The following is a 19,472-nucleotide window of genomic DNA, read 5'->3' on the forward strand; positions in this document are numbered from 1 at the left end:
ATTGCTGATTATATCATGTTTTTGTGCCAGCTAGCGTGCATAACCGTCTGCCGTATTACATGCGTTGTAGGCCGCCATGCACACACATTTTGACCACCAGTGCGTGCACGTTTTAAAGGAGCGTCCTTGCATGTCAACCAGGCATGTCAGTGAGTGAGTGAGGGGGGGAGGGGGGTTCAAACCGCTTGTGGCATTAATAAAGCATAGCATGTTTTGATAGATGGCTGAGGAGATAGGAAGGAAGTGTGACCGTCTGTGCTCTGAGGGTGCAGAGCGAGAGATGTGATGAAGCAGAGAAGGGGAGGAATGATAAAATATGTTTTGGTGGAGGCACTTTAATCGAAACTGTGTTGACTTAGTGGGCTGAATATTTCTACTGCATATTTAAGTCATTCGCGTCCACCTGAAACTTTGGGAAAGCGCTCATACCCCTGACTTCAATCAATTTTTTAAAATCAAGTTAAAACTGTTTACTTTCATTTTTTTTTTGTCTGTGTGCAAAGTGGAACAATGCAAGCATCCAAAATAAAACCAGGATTGTTGGAAAAGCAGCGCTAAAAATTCCATGCTATGCTTAACAGCAGTTGGGCAATACTAACAATGCTTTTCTCATTTTGGATGTTTGTTAAACGTGTATTCTTTTTTCGGCTTCCTTTTTTGTTTTGACCTTCTACATGAATAATTAAAAACAGCAGGACTTGCCATCCTAAGGTGACAGAAACTGTCAGCAAGCACTTCTGCTGAATGAGTCATGTTGGTCACAGGAAAAGTCTCCAACAAGCAGGCCTCTTTAAGCAGAAAGCTCAAATGACACCACTGTCATGATGCTGTCAAAAGATTTACAGATCTATGTCATGTCTTCACTTTTCATTAACTTTGTTCACCTTAAATTCAATAACATTTTAAAATTCTTAAGTAATGAGACTTTTACGATGCTCTGTGATTTCTTGAGTTCAAGCTTTTTTTGTGGTACATTTATGTTATGATTGAAAATCTTTTCAATCTGAGTGTTTGGAATTTGGGGAATAAATTTAATATAACTTTTTGTATCTGCTTTTTCTCAGAGTAAACTCGGTCTAAGCCTTGAGAGAGAGTGAGAGACAGAGCGAGTTTGGATTAATTAAAATGAGAAAAAAATGAATACATAAATAAGGAGGAGGAGACCCTCTGGAGCCTCTCACAGAGCACGTGATGGTCGTACTTGACCGTGAGAAAACACAACAGAAGGAAATATAAAGTCCTGTCCTTCTCTGACACTGTTCTTGCTTTGCCTCTTTCTCTCTTCCCCGTGTTTACGTTCCTGTCTCTCTCTGATGTGTTTTGGTCACTGAACTGTGGTATTAAACTGTGCCAGTATGAGTTATGGTTCAGGCTATGAAAACCTGACTTTCTACTGAAAATTTATGAGAAAAGCTCTTATTTGGGTTTGAATACAATATCCTCTCTCTAACCAGGCTGTGGTTTTTGGTATCTGACAATGTTTTCCTGGTCTCAGTCATGTTGGCTGTGGAACTCAAACATGTCTATCAATGCCGGGATTACACATATTTATTGCAAGTAAACAACTTAAAGGAGAATTTCACAGAACAAACATTATTGTGCTGTGCACCACACATACAATCGCCAGTTACTTTATTAGGTACCTCTATTCAACAGAGGTGGCAAAAGTAGACATTCTGTACTTAAGTAGAAGTACAGATACTAGTGTACTCTACACCGACAGTTTACTGTTTAGGCTATCTTTATATTAGACAGTATAACGTTAGTATGAAGGTGGAATTCAGTCAGCAGATATAAGCATCATCAGCTTAACTTAAAATTCATCTCTGCTACACCCAATGTAACCTAACTCTGACCATGAGAACCACAGCCACTGTGCACCAGCCCAACACAGTGCTTTACTTTAAATCAACCACATTATTTATCCTGCACAAACATGCAGAGTATTTTCATGCAACCTTTAAATAACAGTTAGTCTATCTCAGGTTTTTTTGTTGGCTTTTTTGCAGCACGTTTCACAACATGAAAAAAATACATTGTCACATATACAGGCACAATATATGATTTAAAAACATGAGGTTTATCAAACACCACTGAGCAGTCTTTACCTTTACATCTAACCTCTCTTCCTCCTCTCCTGTCCTGTCTTTCTTATCTTTCTCCATCTCTGAGTAAAGTTAGCTCTCTTTCTTTTCTCTCCTTGTTAAATACAGCAGCTGGACCTTTAGTTAGCAACACACTGTGTGACAAACTGCACACAAACAGTTTGCTTCTTGACACATGAATAGGATTGCCTTTTGTGCATTAGTGCTGAGCCTCAAATCGGTTTGATGTGTGAAGGCCCGCAGTGATAATAACTCCCCTCAAATGCGTAAAACCAAAAGTAAAAAGCCTGTTTTGAAAGCGTAAGGAGTAGAAAGTACAGATATTCGTTTAAAAATGTAGGGAGTAAAATTAAAAAATTGTCAGAAAAATAAATACTCAAGTAAAGATACCTGAAAATTCTACTGAAGTACAGTAACAAAGTATTCGTACTTCGTTGCTTCCCACCTCTGCTCATTAATGTAACAAACAGCCAATCACGTGGCAGCAACTCAGGGCACTTAGATATGCAGACATGGATGTCCTGCTGAAGTGCAAAGTGAGCATCACAATGGAAAGAAAGTTGATTGAGGTGATTTTGAAGGTAGCATGTTAAACTTGTCTGACTTGTACTTACATAGTGCTTTTCTACTCTATCTGAGCATCTGAAGCACTTTCTTACCTCACACACACATTCACACAAGCACTCTTTTCTGGGTCGAAGTGTGTTTACGTTCACACACTCACATTCTGATGGATACATCGGGGGCAACTCGGGATACTAAAAGCAGACTAGAAGAGCTGGAGATCGAACCATCAACCTTCCGATTTGTAGACAACCACAGTGTGGTTGTTGATGACAGACTGATCTGAGTATTTTAGAAACTGCTAATCTACTGGGATTTTCCCACACAGACATCTCGAGGGATTACAGCAGCAGCTGTCGGAGTAAAAATGCTCCGTAGATTCCAGAGATCAGATGAGAATCCCGAGACTACTTTGAGATGACTCAAATAACCACTCATTACACGTCAGTACAACACACTGAACTTAAGGCAGATGGGCTAGAGCAGCAGAAGACTGTACCAGGTGTCACTGCTGTAATCTCAGTAATTGGAAAAAAGTTCATCTGATGAGACTCAGTTTCTGTTGCGACATTCAGATTACAGGATAAGAATTTGTTGTAAACAGCATAGTCCATTGGTCCATTCTGCCTTGTATGGATGGTTCACAGTAGTGGCAGGCGTTTTTTAACACACTCTTTTTTATTGTATCAAATAAACTAAAGCACTTTTTTTTTCCTGATGTTCACGAAGTGTGAAATTGTCCCCCAAATGATGACATTCACAGGACACTGAACCCACTCTGCGTTACTTAAATCTCTGAGCGGATTATGTAGCTGTAAAATAAGCATCACCCACAGGGTCAGTTCCCTTTAATGGTTTCCCTTTGTAGAAATGTCCCTGAAAAGAGGCTGATGATAAATGATGACTAGGAAGCCGAATGAACAGCCAGAATCAGCGCTTACTGTATGAGCCATCAGTCAGTGTAGCGTGAGTCAGTGATACGTGAGGCCGTGTCAAAAACAACAGCATCCACACTGAAATGGTAGCGCAGTGGGCAAATTGCCTAGTGGCCCTGTCTATATAATTTTCATCTACCGTTAATAGTATTTACAGTCTCCATGGAAGGCGAGTTAATCACTATAGATGCCCATGTTAAAAATGAGCAACTTTACAGAAGCACTGCATTTTAATCTAACCTATGCTTTTTAAACTTTCTTGAAGCAGATTTTGTTTTTAAGTAAACCCGAATTTTACTATATTATTTACATGTTGGTACTAATTCACAGGCATCTGTTTCTATGTACTCTTTGATGAGTCAAGCTAGAGAAACTAGCAAAGTTAGCTGAAAACTGTGAAAAAAAGCCATCATAATTCAAGCTTCGAGTTAATAAGTCAAAATTTTGAGCAAATACCTAAATTGTCAAGCTGGATCTGACAATCAGGGGCTCTGTGAAGTTATGCCATTACCTTGTCACCTGGAGGTAGATTGCAGAAGACGTCAGCTGTCCAACAATTCCACATAAACACCTTTTATGAATTATCATTCGCTAGAAGGCATTCAAGTGGAAATGAGGTCCATCAGGGCCCTTTCTGAATACCAGAGCTAACTGAAACTTTCAACTTACTAACTCAAAATTTCTAGTTTTTCGATGTCCTTAAAACAAGGACATAAACTCAAGGCTTCAAAAACATCCGAGCCCACAAATCAAAGAGTGAAATCAGATAGCCAACCCTTTTTCAGGGTGGTGATTGCTCTTGGCAAGACATGCAACAGACCTCAGTCCTTACTGTTCAGAGCACAATGCGATTGACAAATCATTATCTTGAGACTATGAGTCATCTTCTGGGTGGGGTGGGTGGGCGTTCTGAGGCTGAGAATGTGGACTCACTGGTCAAGAAGACATAAGGCCAGACAAGTTGTTGGTGAGCTTCTATCAGACTGTTACATCAAAGAAATGGTGTTTGTATGACCTCCAGGTGATACGGGACAGATGCAACAGGAAAACCGACTGTGTACGTGTCTTTGTGCACGTGTGCGTCTGCGTGCAACACCAGACTATAGTCTAAACAAACACTGGGTCAAGCAGGAAGAAAATATCTAATGGAACAGATTTAGGTCTTTTCAAAAGAAAAAGGAAGGAAGTGATGTTGACTCTTTGGATGTGGGAAACATGTGAAACAAAACCTTGATAACCACAACCACAATGCTACTCCTGCCTGTCTAATAAATTTCAAGTGAACTGCACCTTCAAGACAGGTGTAGCTACTTTTGCTAAGGCACTCGATCAAATTTTTCCTGAAGTGTCTTTTGGTGACTGCGCACACTTTTTTTTACTTTGAGGGAGTTTGGGAGTCGGCCGCAAGGACTTGCAGTTATAGCAGCTGTTGAAAAGCCTGAAAAAGGAAGTGAGATTTAACACCAGACAGTGAGAAAATTGATGTTGTCTCTCTGCAAGTATCTAAAAAGTACCCAAACAATAGAACTGGATTAGGTATTGCTGAAAGTATTAGATCTAAGTTGTGCCACTGTAGCGCTGCAGGAGAAGACCAAATATATCCTTTGGGTGCATCTGCTGCTGAGTCAAAGAGAACTGTAAAACCACCCGGCATGGCAAAATAGATTTCTCTTCTTGGTCTCTGTCTCTCTGTGTCTAAAGTCTATCTTGGCATCACTTTATATTCCAAAAATAAGCTACTAAATAACCCACTGGGATAGTTTTGCTGGCGTAGTCTGAAACTACAGTCTTCTGCCACATATTTTGCATGTTCAAAGAAATTTTGAAGCAATTACTGTTTTAAAAAAGGTCCCTTGCATTATGGCTGGAGTCATTAAATTACTTATTTTAGGCCACAAAACCGCTTTTAAGACTGATTTTATGGTGAAGAACGATAGCGAACAGGACATTGAGATCACGTCAGTTCTTTATTCCCCTCCGCAGATGTTTGTGTTCCACATTTGTGGCTATTTTACACTTTTGTGCACAGTTTCATTCACTTGGCATCTTATATTAAGCGCCATTTTAGTTCTCTAGCTGTACCAGACTACCAGCACATTCTTTTAATGTTGTTTTTTTTTATATTTGCTTACATCTTGCTTTTACGGAAGCCCTTCATGTCAGAATCCTTACTATATTTTAAGATTGAGATTAGACTTTTTTTCCCCCGACAGTTCAGATTAACTCTGATCCAGTTTTGGTTTATGTGTTTGGTTTACTGTAGGTTGACATGGGTATAACTGTGGCTCACTTCTGACTCAGATCTGTTGGTCATTCGCACAGGATATTTGCTTAATGAAAATGTCAGGATTTTTCATCGATTTAAAAATCCTCCTCACATACAAGGCCTTGAATATTCAGGCCCCATCTTAACTTAAAGACCTCATAGTACCATAATACCCCAATAAGGCACTATCAGAGGCTTTCTTGTGGTTCCTAGGATATTTAAAAGTGGGGAGACATTAGCCTTCAGCTTTCAGACCCCTTTTCTGTGGTGCCAGCTACTAGTTTGGAGTTGGGAGACAGTCAACCTCTGTACTTTTAAATATAGACTTTTCTTCATTTTAAAAAGGAGTTTTTCCTCCCCACTGTCTCCAAGTGCTTGTTCATAGGGGGCCATTTGATTGTTGGGTTTTTCTCTCTATTATTGTGAGGTGTTTACCTTATAATATAAAGCTTTTTGAGGCAACTATTGTTGTGATTTGATGCTATATAAATCCCATTGTTGTTTGCGATATAAAATCTAATGACTGCAATATTTGATAACAAAGCAATGCATGTTTTGTTGTTTGAGTTTTTTGCGGAAACAAGAACAAAGATAGTAACATTGTTTGCATTTAACAAGTACAACAGGGACAGATGTAGATGACCAACAAATTAGAGGATAAAGAACTAACCACTTTATGTTGGTTTTTCCTTTAGTAGGTCACCCACATATATTTATGTTAGAATTACTTACCACAAGACCAATATTTCAAAGAGATCAACGCGGTGGAAATATTTATATTCACATCTTTACACGGGACTTTAACTATTTTCATAATGGACTAAAGTGGTTTTAAAGTTAGATTTAGATCTGCCAACCCTGCCTTCCTAAAACAAAGTTGCTAATTAGCCAATTTTATCGTACATCACACTTGGAGGATTTCTGTCTCCACCAGAATTTTTCTTTATGACAAAAAGAGCCACGACGTCTCTTCTAGGATTCATTCATGGCTGTGAAAGTGGATCGGATTTTTCACAGACTGACGTCAAAGCCGGACCGAGCTGAGCTGAGACTGAAGTCTCTGCAGTTACTGATGTCCTGTCTCCTCTGACAGGAGCGGTGTCGGCACACAAGAACCACACACGCACACTGGCAAACTCACACAAACACCTGACCCACTTTTCAAGCTGCTACACCATCCAGCAACAACAGCCAGAAAGACATCAATAAACAGCCAAAAAACCCAAAAAAAACAAGAAGCATCAGATTCCGCTCTGTCCCCTCTTGGCAAATCTATTTTACTCGCAGCGTATCGCTTCTCTTCCATCCCTTGTGTCTAATTTTGTATTTTAGCTTTTTTTTTTAAACACAGGCAACCTAATTTTTTCCTTTCCCTTCCACAGGACTATCCTAAGACAAATCCACTGAGAGTGACATTGTGCCCAGGCGATTTAACAGCCAAACACAAAACAATCCCCAGATCTAATTCTTAGTCTTGAGTTAAGTAGGAGCACAGTGAAGGGCCAAACCTCCATTCCAGGTCTGGCCTTTATCAGCACCAAAACTCAGACTCCAGACCTCCCACACTCCAATATCCACACAGCCCCTCAAGGCACAACACCAAGTCTCAGCTGCACCCTTCAGCGCCACGTACTGACAAGACAACCCATCAGCCCCATCAGCAGCTCCAGATGCCGTGGTGTGCTAGACAGGATTAACTCACATCAGGCCAGAGGGCCCGCAGATCCCCCCCCTCACCCCTCTTAGCCTCCACCCCATACCTTATCCTCTAACCCTCCTTCTCTGCCTGCTTCTCTAATCCCCAGCCACCATGACAAATATATCGAGCATGCGCACGCTCGCCTGCGCGCATCCAAAATACATTAATGAAGAGATACAGGGAAATAATGTAGCGTTTTTAGAGGTGTGTGCTTATAGGTCTGCTAATTCAATTCTGTGGCATTAGATGAGATGCAATGAAACTTCAGTGATGGCTGTGGAGCAACCCTGCAGCTGCAGTAATGAGAAGTTACGCAGGGTAATATGAAGAAATACATATGAGATCAGAGAGGTGTATGAAATCCCACTGCGAGGAGCACGACAGTAAAGCAACTGTGCAGAATATAGTGCAAATCTTTAGTAATTTTCTCCTACCTGACAGACATGGAAAACTCCCCAGGAGCACTCTCGCTCTCTCTGACCAGGAAGGCGCCGCACTCTCTGTTTCTGAGTCGACTTTCTGCCACGCCGCGAGATATGCGACCGGCGAACCAGCTGCAGGCCAGTCAAGCAAAAACAAAAACAGACAAAAGAAAGCAAGTGAGCAAACAAAGAAAGAAAGGGGTCACCGGTGTTACCGCTTTATGCAGGTGAACTCTCCTGATCTGAGCATCTCCTCCAGACGTTTGCACACACACTCAAATTTAAGAAAAGAAGTTTGTGGATATCTGCTAACTCTGAAAGAAACTGAGAGGAGAGCAGCTCACAAAAGCACGGATCAAAGAGCTGAGAGAGAGAATGAAAGAAGTGAATTTTCTACACGCTGCTAAGTTTGCACATGAAACAAATCCAGCAATTCAGTTGTCAGCAGTGGTGCGGAAGTAAAGGTGTCATTATTCATTTCTTTTCTCCTTTCTTTTTTTTGCACTTGCTTAGTAGTGCGCTTTGCTTGGAGGCTCTGAGCGCAGTCAGTTTGATGACTCGTGAAGAGTGAGCATCTATCCAATATGGTGGAGAAACTCTAGGACCCTCGTGGCTAACTTCATGCAGTCAGATTTCAGGGATTTAAAAAAAAAAAAATCAAAGCCACGCAAAGAAATTTGGAGGCAAAAAGACACACATATATACACACACGTATCCTACACTCCCAGGGGTGTCCACAGACTTAACTAGGCAATTCCAACTGGGCTGTACATCAGGGTTCATTAATGAGCCAGAGCTGCTGTAACGTCTGTGTTGTCAGTTTAGAGTTTGTCACAGCAAACCAGCTGGTGCATGACCATCTGATGGAGATACAGGGTGTACCAGCAGCTTCACTGTAAACACACACACACACACACACACACACACACACACACACACACACACACACACACACACACACACACACACACACACAGGGCTGTATCATGTGTGATTACATAAGTTAGCGAATGAGTGTGTCCCTTTGGGTAGGCCGCCTTATGCCAGAGTGCAGATGTCCAAAGCAGAGCAGAAAATGCCCGGGGCAGCAAACTGCTCACATCCTCGCTGATGAGATGTTTAAATGGACCGGTGGTAGGTAGATGTTTGAAACGCTTTATACAGATGAGCTAAAGATGCACATGTGTGCCTGAGTGTGCGCATACTTACGCGTGTGGACGTAGGTTGATGTAGTTTTTCGGCACGAACCCTTTTCGGTTGTGGAGTTCGGCCGTGTACCAGTTAGGATCATCCTCCATGTTGGTGATCTAAGAGCAAGCGCACACAAAAACACAGAGTGAGATGAAAAGCTGCCCATAATGATGTTGGTGCTGGATTTTGTCCTCACACTGTTTTATCAGCCTCCTCAACTCGCACAAGTTTGAAAAGATTACTGGGCGAGTTTTAAATGCCACATGAAGCCTTTCGTGATTTCACCATGGCTGGCAAATCCACATATTTCTTCAAAATTGATCTTCCTCGAGTTAGCTGACGTGAGTCAGTCGGTCTGCGCGGGTCATCACGCCGAATGCAGAAACCACCATACATCACAGATGTGTAGCGGAGATAAAAATGAAGTTTGATGGTATTTTCCAAATGTTTGTTGCCCTTTACTGCCCTTTATCACACTTTAATATGTAATGTATTCCTAACACCCCATAATAGGTGTCTTTTTCCATCAGTAAAGCCCAAAAGATCAAAGTAATTAAAAAGAATAAATACTGTAAACTTAATTCTTCTTAAAAAAAACCTTTTTTCTTATTAATTCAGATTTTCTGTCACATTTTCATCCCTATAGTATAATGTCAGAATAACTACAGTCTATTCAGTGCTATATTCTGCATTATGGAGTACAAAACCTGTGTGTAAGGGAGGCTCTGTGTTTACACTAATTATGGGTAAAATATAATGCATGCGCTATAATGTTGAGTGATTTGTTTGTTTCTATTACACTTACAGGTCAGTTGATCAGGTTGTGTTTTATAGCAGAGCTGTAACACCATGAGCAAAGTGGGTAGTGTAATGGAAATCATGACGACACCAGGTTTTACCTTGCGCAGATTCTCCAGGCGATCCAGAGGAATAATATGAAATATACATATATTTACTGTGGAATTTCACATGATATCGACGAGTAAAGATGAGCGCGTCTCAGCAGGCGTTGTCATTACAATCTGAAGTTGTAATCTCACACTGAGTTTCATCTACCTGCTCCTGCGTGTACTCTATAGATACGGAAACACAGCTTGTCACAACAAGCAGCCAGGCTGCCCTCGCTGCCCGTTACAGAGCCAAAACACCCAGCGCTATCTCTAGACAGTTCTTCGTACTCCTAAAGGCCCCACCGACACCAGCCTTTTTCCATAAACACAGACATCTCACCAAAAATACAGGAAACGCCAAAAGAAAAATCCTGTGCAGGTGATACACTTGGAATGAGCTTTTTTGCAAGAGAAGATTACATTTATATATCAGTACTTTGACTTTTTTTCTCCTCTTTACATTTAGTGACAAATTTTGATCTCAGTATGTATCAACGCAGAAGAACAGAAACCACTGGGCTCAGAAAAGAGCTTCTAGAAGCTTTTTAAGGGGCAAAGAGTTAATAATCAAAATTACACCGCTTTGGTGTAAGTAAAAAGAAATTAATTACATAAATAAAATAAATTGAACCCTTGTTTTTTTATAGCTTGAAAATAAGCCATAACTGAAAATATTTCAGTTGACTTTTTAAAGACTATAGTTACTATAGTTAGTCGCTTGCCTTAAGAAAGTCTGAAATGTCACACCAGAGCCTGCTATCAAGTTCACATTAGCTGGCGTCATTATCATTCGCAGGATGTGTAATCTGACAGTGGGGTGTGCAAAGTAAAATGAAAAGAAATTCAAGCACAAATGATAACAATGATAGTCATTTAAAAGCTCTTGCAAACATGTCTTATTTCTGCTAGCTACAGTAGGTAATAAACAGGGCCAGGGCTCCATCATGATGATGGTAATAAAGGACAGTCTGTTATTTTGACTCCTGATATGTTCCTGCTTTAAACCTTATCTGTTTTATCCCGTCTCCTTTCATTGCTTCATCTCTGTTCATGCTCTTTTTCAAAATCTTTTTTACATTCAGTCTCCTAACCCAGCTGTGACATGGCTTGTCATTTTGATATTTTAAGATGATTTTTATTTTGCGCCGCCTGCCTCGCACTGCCACATTTCTTCCTTATCTCCCTTACAGCTTGGGTTTATCACTTTTTGGGCTTTCGTCACGTTGCCTCTGTGTTTGATCAGCAGCTGTACCCAGCAAAGTACCACGTGTCATGTACTGTAGTTAAAACATCCTCCCTCACCTCAAGCTTCACGCGACATCCTGCCAGCAAGGACTTGAAGGCCACTGTGATGAAGAACACCTTGGGCAGTAATGCCCATCTGCCAGAAAATAAATAAATAAAAAAAAGTTGCCCTGTCCCCTCTCTGCATTTAGAAACTTCATTTCATGCATCAGCTGCTTGTAATGGCTACAGTGCACATTTGTACGTGCACTGTAAATGCGTCGCAGGCTACGAAATGATTTACTGCTCATAACGTCAGTCATTCATCGAGCTGAAAGCTTGCCCTTTCAAGAGGCTGGAGGTTTCGGTGTCCCTCCTAAACAACCTCTTCCTATATTTCCCACAGTTTAAAACAACACGCTGGACTGTTTCTCATGAAACCCAGTGAGCCATTTCTGCATCAGTCTGACTCAGAGACTAACTTCCCCCCCACCACAATTTCAATCAAAAAGTTTCCACTTCCTGTACAGCTTCACCTGTTAATTTAATTTTTCCTGCTTGTACATCATAATAACGAGTAACTACAGGAGTTCTGTGGAGAAACCAAATCTTTTTTTTTGTCATATGTATTGTGTTCATAAAGCCTCTTAAGGGGTAACACTGGCAGTTTAAGAACTTTTCCTTATTTCTATTTCATAGATCGCTACTTTAATTTTATTAATAATGCAACAATGCCAGTAAGTACTAGCGCATCAATACAAATATCAACAGTATTAATATAGTAAAGTTCAACGTGCAGCCCATATTGTTGTTGTTGTGTTTTGGAAAGGAAAATACACACCTCAAACACGCACTATGAAAAATGTCTGAGCCTTTGCGAGCTGACTTTCATGCCTATTTTATTTATAGCCTGTAGCACATTTAAACAGAAGCTGACACAAAAAGACGAGCGTATCTACATCCCAGCTCTCCAAACAACCCCACTTTCAAATTACATGAAATGCTGCAATGTGTGCTTTGTTGGGTTAACTAATGACTGTGGAAAGTAAAAGTAAGTTATTTGGTTCAGCTCATAAGTCATAAAGGCTGCCTTTACTAATCAAAAGTATCAGTAGTAGTATTAGTAACTCTGGCCCTGTTTTTACTTGGTATCACATGCATACCAAAATTTGCATTATCACGCACCACTAGTAGCTACTAAGTAAGTAAACAATTGTACTGAATGTTGACCGTGTACAGCAGCGGTCTCCAACCCCCGGGCCATGGACCGGTACCATGGCCCGTACTGGTACCATGGCCTGTACCCGGGGGGTCGTTTGGTACCGGGCAGCGAGACATTAGGCTCGGGTGTGAAATTTATGGTTTTCAGGGTTTTTATTGTTAACTCGGTCTTTTTCCGTGCTGTAGTTGTGTGTCTTATTTTGAAAGAAATATTTACGTGTTACCATAGCAATCGGAGAGGATTAAGGGGCAGAGAGGAGGAGGTTACTCTCAATATTGTTGGCGCATTTCAGTAGGACGCTGCTAATAAAGTTATACAATTACACAGTGAATTTGCGTTTATTATTATATTTACAAAATACCACAGTTTTTGTCTTTGTCTGTATCCTTTTATTTTGTTGTATTTATCCGCGACACCTTAAAGGCCGGTCCGTGAAAGTATTGTCTGACATTAATCAAATCAAATCAAATCACTTTTATTGTCACATCACATGTGCAGGTACATTGGCACAGTACATGTGAGTGAAATTCTTGTGTGCGAGCTTCACAAGCAACAGAGTTGTGCATTGCTTGGGGGAGCTTGCGACGAGGCTGCCATACTCGGCGCCATCTTGAAGATTATACCAGTTAATGGCATTAAACCGGTCCATGGCGCAAAAAAGGTTGGGGACCGATGATGTACAGTGTTTATCATATATATATGTAGAGAGAGACCGTATATAACCAATAATAGCTGATTATCTAGCTAGACCCTGTTAATTCAGCTGTGACTAACAGCTCCTTCCAGACCACTCCAGAGAGTTTACTCATTACATAATTAACCCTTAACAAAAGAGCATTAAACAAACAAAATCCGACAACGTGAACATCTGACATGGCAGTAGACTGAAAAGACCACACACAAAGCTCTTAATGAGGCTTAAAAACAGGTCAGGTATGGTTGACCGCACCTGACTGCTGTGGTCAGACACACGAAACTGTTGGATAAAGGAAGCAAATAAATACAGCAATATTTTTATTTCCAAGGATAGTTAACTATTTTCTAAAGAAATGAAGTTATTTCATTTTGTGATTAGAATGTAGTGCGTACTCTCTGGGTGCTTTGGAGGTTTTCATTTCCAGCCGGAGTTGTTACATTTTTTGTGACGGTATCTGGAGAACTAAAGCTCGGCTTTTGTGTCCCTCGTGTTAAACTTGGCAGCACGGTCTCCCAGCTTTACACATAATGCCAGAGCCACTTCTTTTTTTTTTACAAATTCTTCTATGAAGCTATTTTTATAACTTCTTTATGAGTCAACACTCTGCTCAGCTCGATCGATCCAGTTCCACATGGAAAACGCACAATGCGTTCGCATTGGCAACAAGGTGTGAAAAGAAGCAGAAGTAGGCTTTAAAGCAGCATAAGGGCAATAAATGAGCACCAGTGAGCAGCTGTGAGGAAAGCAACTATCTCTTTGGTATTTTTGTAACTAAATTATAGAGTTTCTTTTTTCTTTTTCCGCACAAATTCTCTTGATGTTGTAAAGCTCAGGCCATCTGGCGCATCATGCAGAAACGAACAAATGTGGAGAATTATTTAAAAGTACTGCTTGACCCGAGTGTGAACCAAAGCTTTTTGGCAAAGACAAGACAGTCGCTTAGCCCTGCACGAGTAAAGAAACAAACTTAACAGTGGTTTAAGTGATGGTGCTGTTTTAGCTACTGTAAATTATCACTATGGCCAGACAACACAAGTACGCATCAAAGACTGCTGTAACTATCTGTCTTAGTGTCGAAACTAAATGCCATTGCATCTTAGCTGTAACATGCTGTGACACTCGACTTCTAACAAATGACTTTAAAGACAGCAGGAATAAGAGCTCTTTTTTATTCATGTTTAGTGCTGGAATGAAGTCAGTATGGGAAGAATAGTACACCAACTATCTTCAAGCAACAAAAGGTAAATTCACCCTCAAAGAAAAGCCTCAAATTAGCAGAGAAATATTCCAGTGAAAGGAAAAAATAAAGGTTTAAACTAGTGAGAAAAGTTGGACCTGCAGCACCGACACCCACTGGTTAACTGAGACAAAATCCAGAAGACAAATTGATCTCACTGTGTCTTCATCTTGCTTGATTTGCCTGCGTCTGAGTGTCAAACAGATGGTGCCAAAGCACCAGTGTTAGAAAGAAGCACTTGGCTCTTTAATTCTGAGGTTTGCTGTTGATGTCTTAGAGGGACGATTTTCTACTACACTAATTTCCAGCTGTGCCGGAACTATTTCAGCATGGTGTTTGACACAAATAAAAAGCTGCAGATTAAAAAAAAGATTGTTAGGCAACCTGGAGCAAAATTTAATTAGAGGAGTAGAATCGAATATGCCTATTTACTTTCTGTAAAATGATAAGAAGATTCAGCATTCCCATTTTATACTGTAAATATTAAGTTGTAGCCTGTGACGTTAGCTTAGCTTGGAAAAAAAGGTTTAAAATAGTGGTAACCTGTTAGCCATGTAGCCATGTGAAAATGACAACTTCCCATTTTAATATGTGAAGATTTAGACTACAAAGCCACCTGTGCTACCACTCATTCGTTTTTAAAGCTACATTTTAAAGCATTTTGTCTGTTGCCATGTTGCTTTTTTGTGGTATTTGCAAAAACTATCATTTGTTGAGACAATGGAGTGCTAAGTTCTGAGCTAATGTTAGCAAACATGACTGTACAGTACACAGATAGCATAGGTGCCTTTGTACTAATAAAAATATAACTAAAAATCTATATTTTACTCACAAAACTGAAACACAAACTTCTTAAATGGGCTGTTTGCACAATAAATAGTCCGTATAATTAGCTAACAGCAGAAAGAACACTGTTGTGAGGTCTAGCTCTGTAACTTTATACATGCTACAGCATTTTAGTGTCCAGCTCTCAAAGTGGCCAAACCACTTTCTTTAGTCCTTAAGGAAAATTTGCACAGTTATCAAAAATGTGTTTAGCTTCATAGACATAAAAAAAATGTTTTATCTTTCTGCTGTTAAGTAAGCCTTTTCAATATTAAACACGATAGGGAGTGACTTTATTGGTGGCCACTGAGGAAGTACAGATTTGGCACTTCTACAAGCTAAGGACTATTTGCCCTGTAGTCAGCAGACGCTCCAGGAAACCACTGGTTCAAGCCAAAAAAGTCCTCTAGCATACTCTACATGATTGTTTTGACACTTTTGTGTAAAGATTAGCAAATTAAATATAAAAAATAAGTAACTTTTCGCTCTTTTTAAGAACAAGGCTAGCTACTTCAAACTGTTTCCTGCCTTTATGGTAAGCTAAGCTATCTCACTGCTGTCTAGCACATTACCACACATACAGGTGAGTGCTATCATCCAAAATAGGTTTAAGCCACTTCTAATACTTTATCTTTCTTTAGACTATTCTTTCTTTAGGAAGCACCTGAAGCACTTGAAATATAATTTCAATGGCTTCTGACAGTAAAGTTTTAATTGCTGTAATTATCACAGTGTAGGCAGACGGAGCGAGAGAGAAGACAGAGGTGCTGTGCCAGTTTTACTCTTCAGACAGACAAAGATGAAAAATTATTTTTCTTACCTTGAGCAAGTCTCCCTTGTTGAAACTGAGTTCATCACCCTCTGTGGCACGAAACGTGTACAATGCCACCGCTTCCATGCTGAAAACAGTACCGGCACGCTCTCACATAAACACACACGCACACACACACACACACACAGTCAAAAAGACACGCCGGGACCCCCACTAATGCCCCTGGCACCAAGGTGGTAGTGCTAGTGGGCAGGGGGGCAGGCAGGGATGAAGAAGAAATGTGAGGAAGAAACAGATAAAAGAAGAGGATAGAGCAGAGTTAAGGGGTAGCAGAAGAGAAGAAGAAGTGGAGAGGAGAGGTCTAGTCTGTTCACTGAGCAACAGAGCGTTTGAGAGCCGGAGCAGAGGATAAGAGAGAGAGTGAGCTCAGTGAGGGGAAAAACACGACTGGCTGCTGCTCAGCAACACACTGCCATCAGAAACATTCAGAGAGCCAGAGAGAGAGAGAGAGAGCAAGTGACTAGGGGCAAAGGAGTGGGAGGCACTTCCTGTGTATATATTTGTCTTACACACTCAGTGCGGCTTCTGTGGAGTGTGTGTGTGTGTGTGTGTGTGTGCTTCAGCTTTTTCCATTATGTTCCGTGTGGTTTGTCGTTGCACTTCTGTCATCGTGCGAATTCAGCTTTAGTTTCACACCTTTGAAGTGAAAGGTGAGCTCACGTTTGCTGTTCCTATATTTAACATCTGTGAAGGCTGAAAACTTCCGGATGGTCCAGTCAAGTCAGGCATTTCAAAACGTGAAAAAAAAGAGTGCCACAGAACAAGCTGAGAGATTACCGCATCGGTTTTCCCCTGACACCCTCTTCCTTTCATCCTGCTGACCGTACACATACACCATGTGCTACATTTCAATTCTTGAGTAGCTTTGGTTGAGATTTCCAAAGCATCTGCGTGACAGTGAAGGCGTGTCTGATGCAACCTCTGTGCCAAAAATGATAACTGGGCAGCTGAGTGAACCTTTTCAAGATTTATTATTAAAGAAAAAAAAAGATTATAGCATGGATGATAAAACCAGCTATGAGGTTTTACATCATATCGTCGGTATTTATCATCTATGGACTGACAGCAGCAGCGGGCTGCCAGCTTCATCTGTTTCAATTTATGTCACATGCTGAGTTAAATTCATTGTTCCAGCAACTTCTCTGGATTGATGCTAGAAATAGTGGACGGTTAAAAGCAATAGCTTTTTAATTCTGGAGGCCCGTTCTAGGGGTTTGCTCAGATTCGTATGTGGTGAATCAGAAGCCCTGTATACACTGTATGCTTTGGGTTACACTGTAGGAAATAAAACATTGGGAATCAGTGGCTGTGGAGATCTCAGCTTGATTTGCCTATTCAGGACGATTATCCTGGGGACAGTTAAAAGATCTGAACCTTATAGCCCCAGACGTCTGATTGGGTTATACACACTGAGCAAGTCAGAGATGTATTGAGAGGCCAAGCCATTGAGAGCTTTATGAACTAGTAGGAGAATTTTAAAGGTAATTTTGTATTGAACTTGTAGACAGTGTCTGTGTACTTGTAAGGATCTTCACCGTCTTTTGTATTATCAAATCCTCTTTCTGATGCTTTGGATAACCCTTCAAATAGAGCATTACAGTAGTCTAACCTTAATATGAATTTTCTAACTTTTAGGTTTTTTTATGGTAGAAAGGAGTCCTGGTGACCTTATTGGTATGATTATCAGTTATCAATTGAGACCACAGTCCACAAGAGTTCTGAGATTCCTGCCTTGCTCTAGACTTTGTGGACCAACAACAAGTATTTCTGGCTCATCTCTGTTTGGCTCTAAAAAAGTTTGTAGACATACAGCAGTTAATGTCATCGTTTACAAAATACAGAATTGAACTCAAGATTTTAACTGATAAATGACTTCTTCAGGATTTTATCTGGACATTTTGGCAGTAGTTTGGTAAGAATGTGAGGCAATGCTAGATAAATTAATCAAAGATATTACTTTTAATGAAAGAAATTCAGAGGGAATGGTTTTGGAAGCATTGGGTAGTTTATCAATGGCTGGGAATAAAAGAAGTGGAATTACCCTGAGTATTGTTAGTCAGTTGGGAGACATAGGATTGCCTGCCTAATTTTATTCCATTGTTGCAGTAACAAAGTGTATTTTTATTGATTTCAAAGACTTGTTTTGCCATCTTTACATTCTCACTGTAGACTGCATACATTAACAGTTCTGACAGGTGCGATATGATCGATAGACTGAGAAATGTCATCACATGACAACAGTACCAGTAATGTGTATTTTGAAAATTCACTACTAAATGCACTTGCACTGATGTAACGGCTGTTGATAAATCAGTTGGTGTTAGTTTTGTCAGACGACCAAAACACTTCTGGAAATATGTAATAACGACCCGAGACAGTAACAGCCAGAACATTTGTCACTGTGACGTCAAGACCTCTGGAACCAATTAGATCAAACATGTGACTTTTAGTATGAGTGGGTGGAGTTGCATGTTGTTAAACATTAACATTAAAGTAAACTGATGAAATATTTTGAATCAGAGTTGCTGCTGGTGTCAGTGTGAATATGAAATGAATTAAAATAAAGAATAATGCATAAAAAAATGTATAATTTCAGAAAAAAAGTTCATTAATTCTTTCCATAAAATCACATCTCAGTTTAGCCGGTTGGCATTTACTAAGGAGTACAAGAGATTTACAACTAAAACTGTTTTTATATATAACAGCGACCAGATCGCCTCTCTGTGTGGTGTAAAGGTTCAAAGCTGTAATTACTGGGTGATGTTTTAGCCAGCTCTGTGTTAGCAGTATAATCAAGCCAGGTTTCAGTTAGAATCACCAAATCCAGTTTATTACCATCCATCCATCCTCTTCCACTTATCCTTTTAGAGCCAATCCCAGTTGTCTTAGGGCAAAATGCAGGGCACACCCTGGACGAGTCGCCAGTCTGTCTAACACATAGACACAGACAACCAATTTAGAGTTTCCAATTAATCTATTCCCACTAACTGCATGTCTTTAGACTCTGGGAGGAAGCCATAGTACCCGGAGAACCCACGCAAACACGGGAAGAACATGCAAACTCAACACAGAAAGACGCCAGCCTGATGGTGGAATTGAACTCAGGACCTTGCTTTAAGGCAACAGTGCTGCCCGGTTTATCACTAATAATGATATAACTAATAATCAAAGTCTTATTTGGAAAGTCCTTTTTGCCACATTCTACAAGCAGCCAATCAAACTCCCAAATGAGCCTCCACACTTCATGATCTGTAGATATCGTCTGGATGGACTTAAGAAGAAGAAGAGACAGAGAGTAAAACATAGAAGAGGAAATGCAAAGTAAAAATACAAACGGCTCTAACTACAATGAGATAAAACAAC

At 40.3% G+C, this 19,472-nt stretch overlaps 1 protein-coding gene across 1 annotated transcript in view; it reads right to left on the reverse strand.

Moving 5' to 3' along the window:
• The window catches only part of grapa (GRB2 related adaptor protein a), a 34,640-nt gene extending 17,710 nt beyond the window's left edge, over positions 1 to 16,930 (reverse strand). Inside the window, exons 1-3 of the mRNA XM_026165455.1 lie at positions 16,098 to 16,930; positions 9,201 to 9,298; positions 8,004 to 8,123 (exon numbers count right to left, since the gene is read on the reverse strand). Of these exons, the coding sequence (XP_026021240.1) occupies positions 8,004 to 8,123; positions 9,201 to 9,298; positions 16,098 to 16,175 (296 nt within the window). The 5' untranslated portion in view covers positions 16,176 to 16,930. The remainder of the gene's footprint in view (positions 1 to 8,003; positions 8,124 to 9,200; positions 9,299 to 16,097) is intronic.
• Between the last annotated feature and the right edge of the window lie 2,542 nt (positions 16,931 to 19,472).

The sequence above is a fragment of the Astatotilapia calliptera genome, chromosome 4, assembly GCF_900246225.1.
Source record: "Astatotilapia calliptera chromosome 4, fAstCal1.2, whole genome shotgun sequence".
Lineage (NCBI taxonomy): Eukaryota > Metazoa > Chordata > Actinopteri > Cichliformes > Cichlidae > Astatotilapia > Astatotilapia calliptera.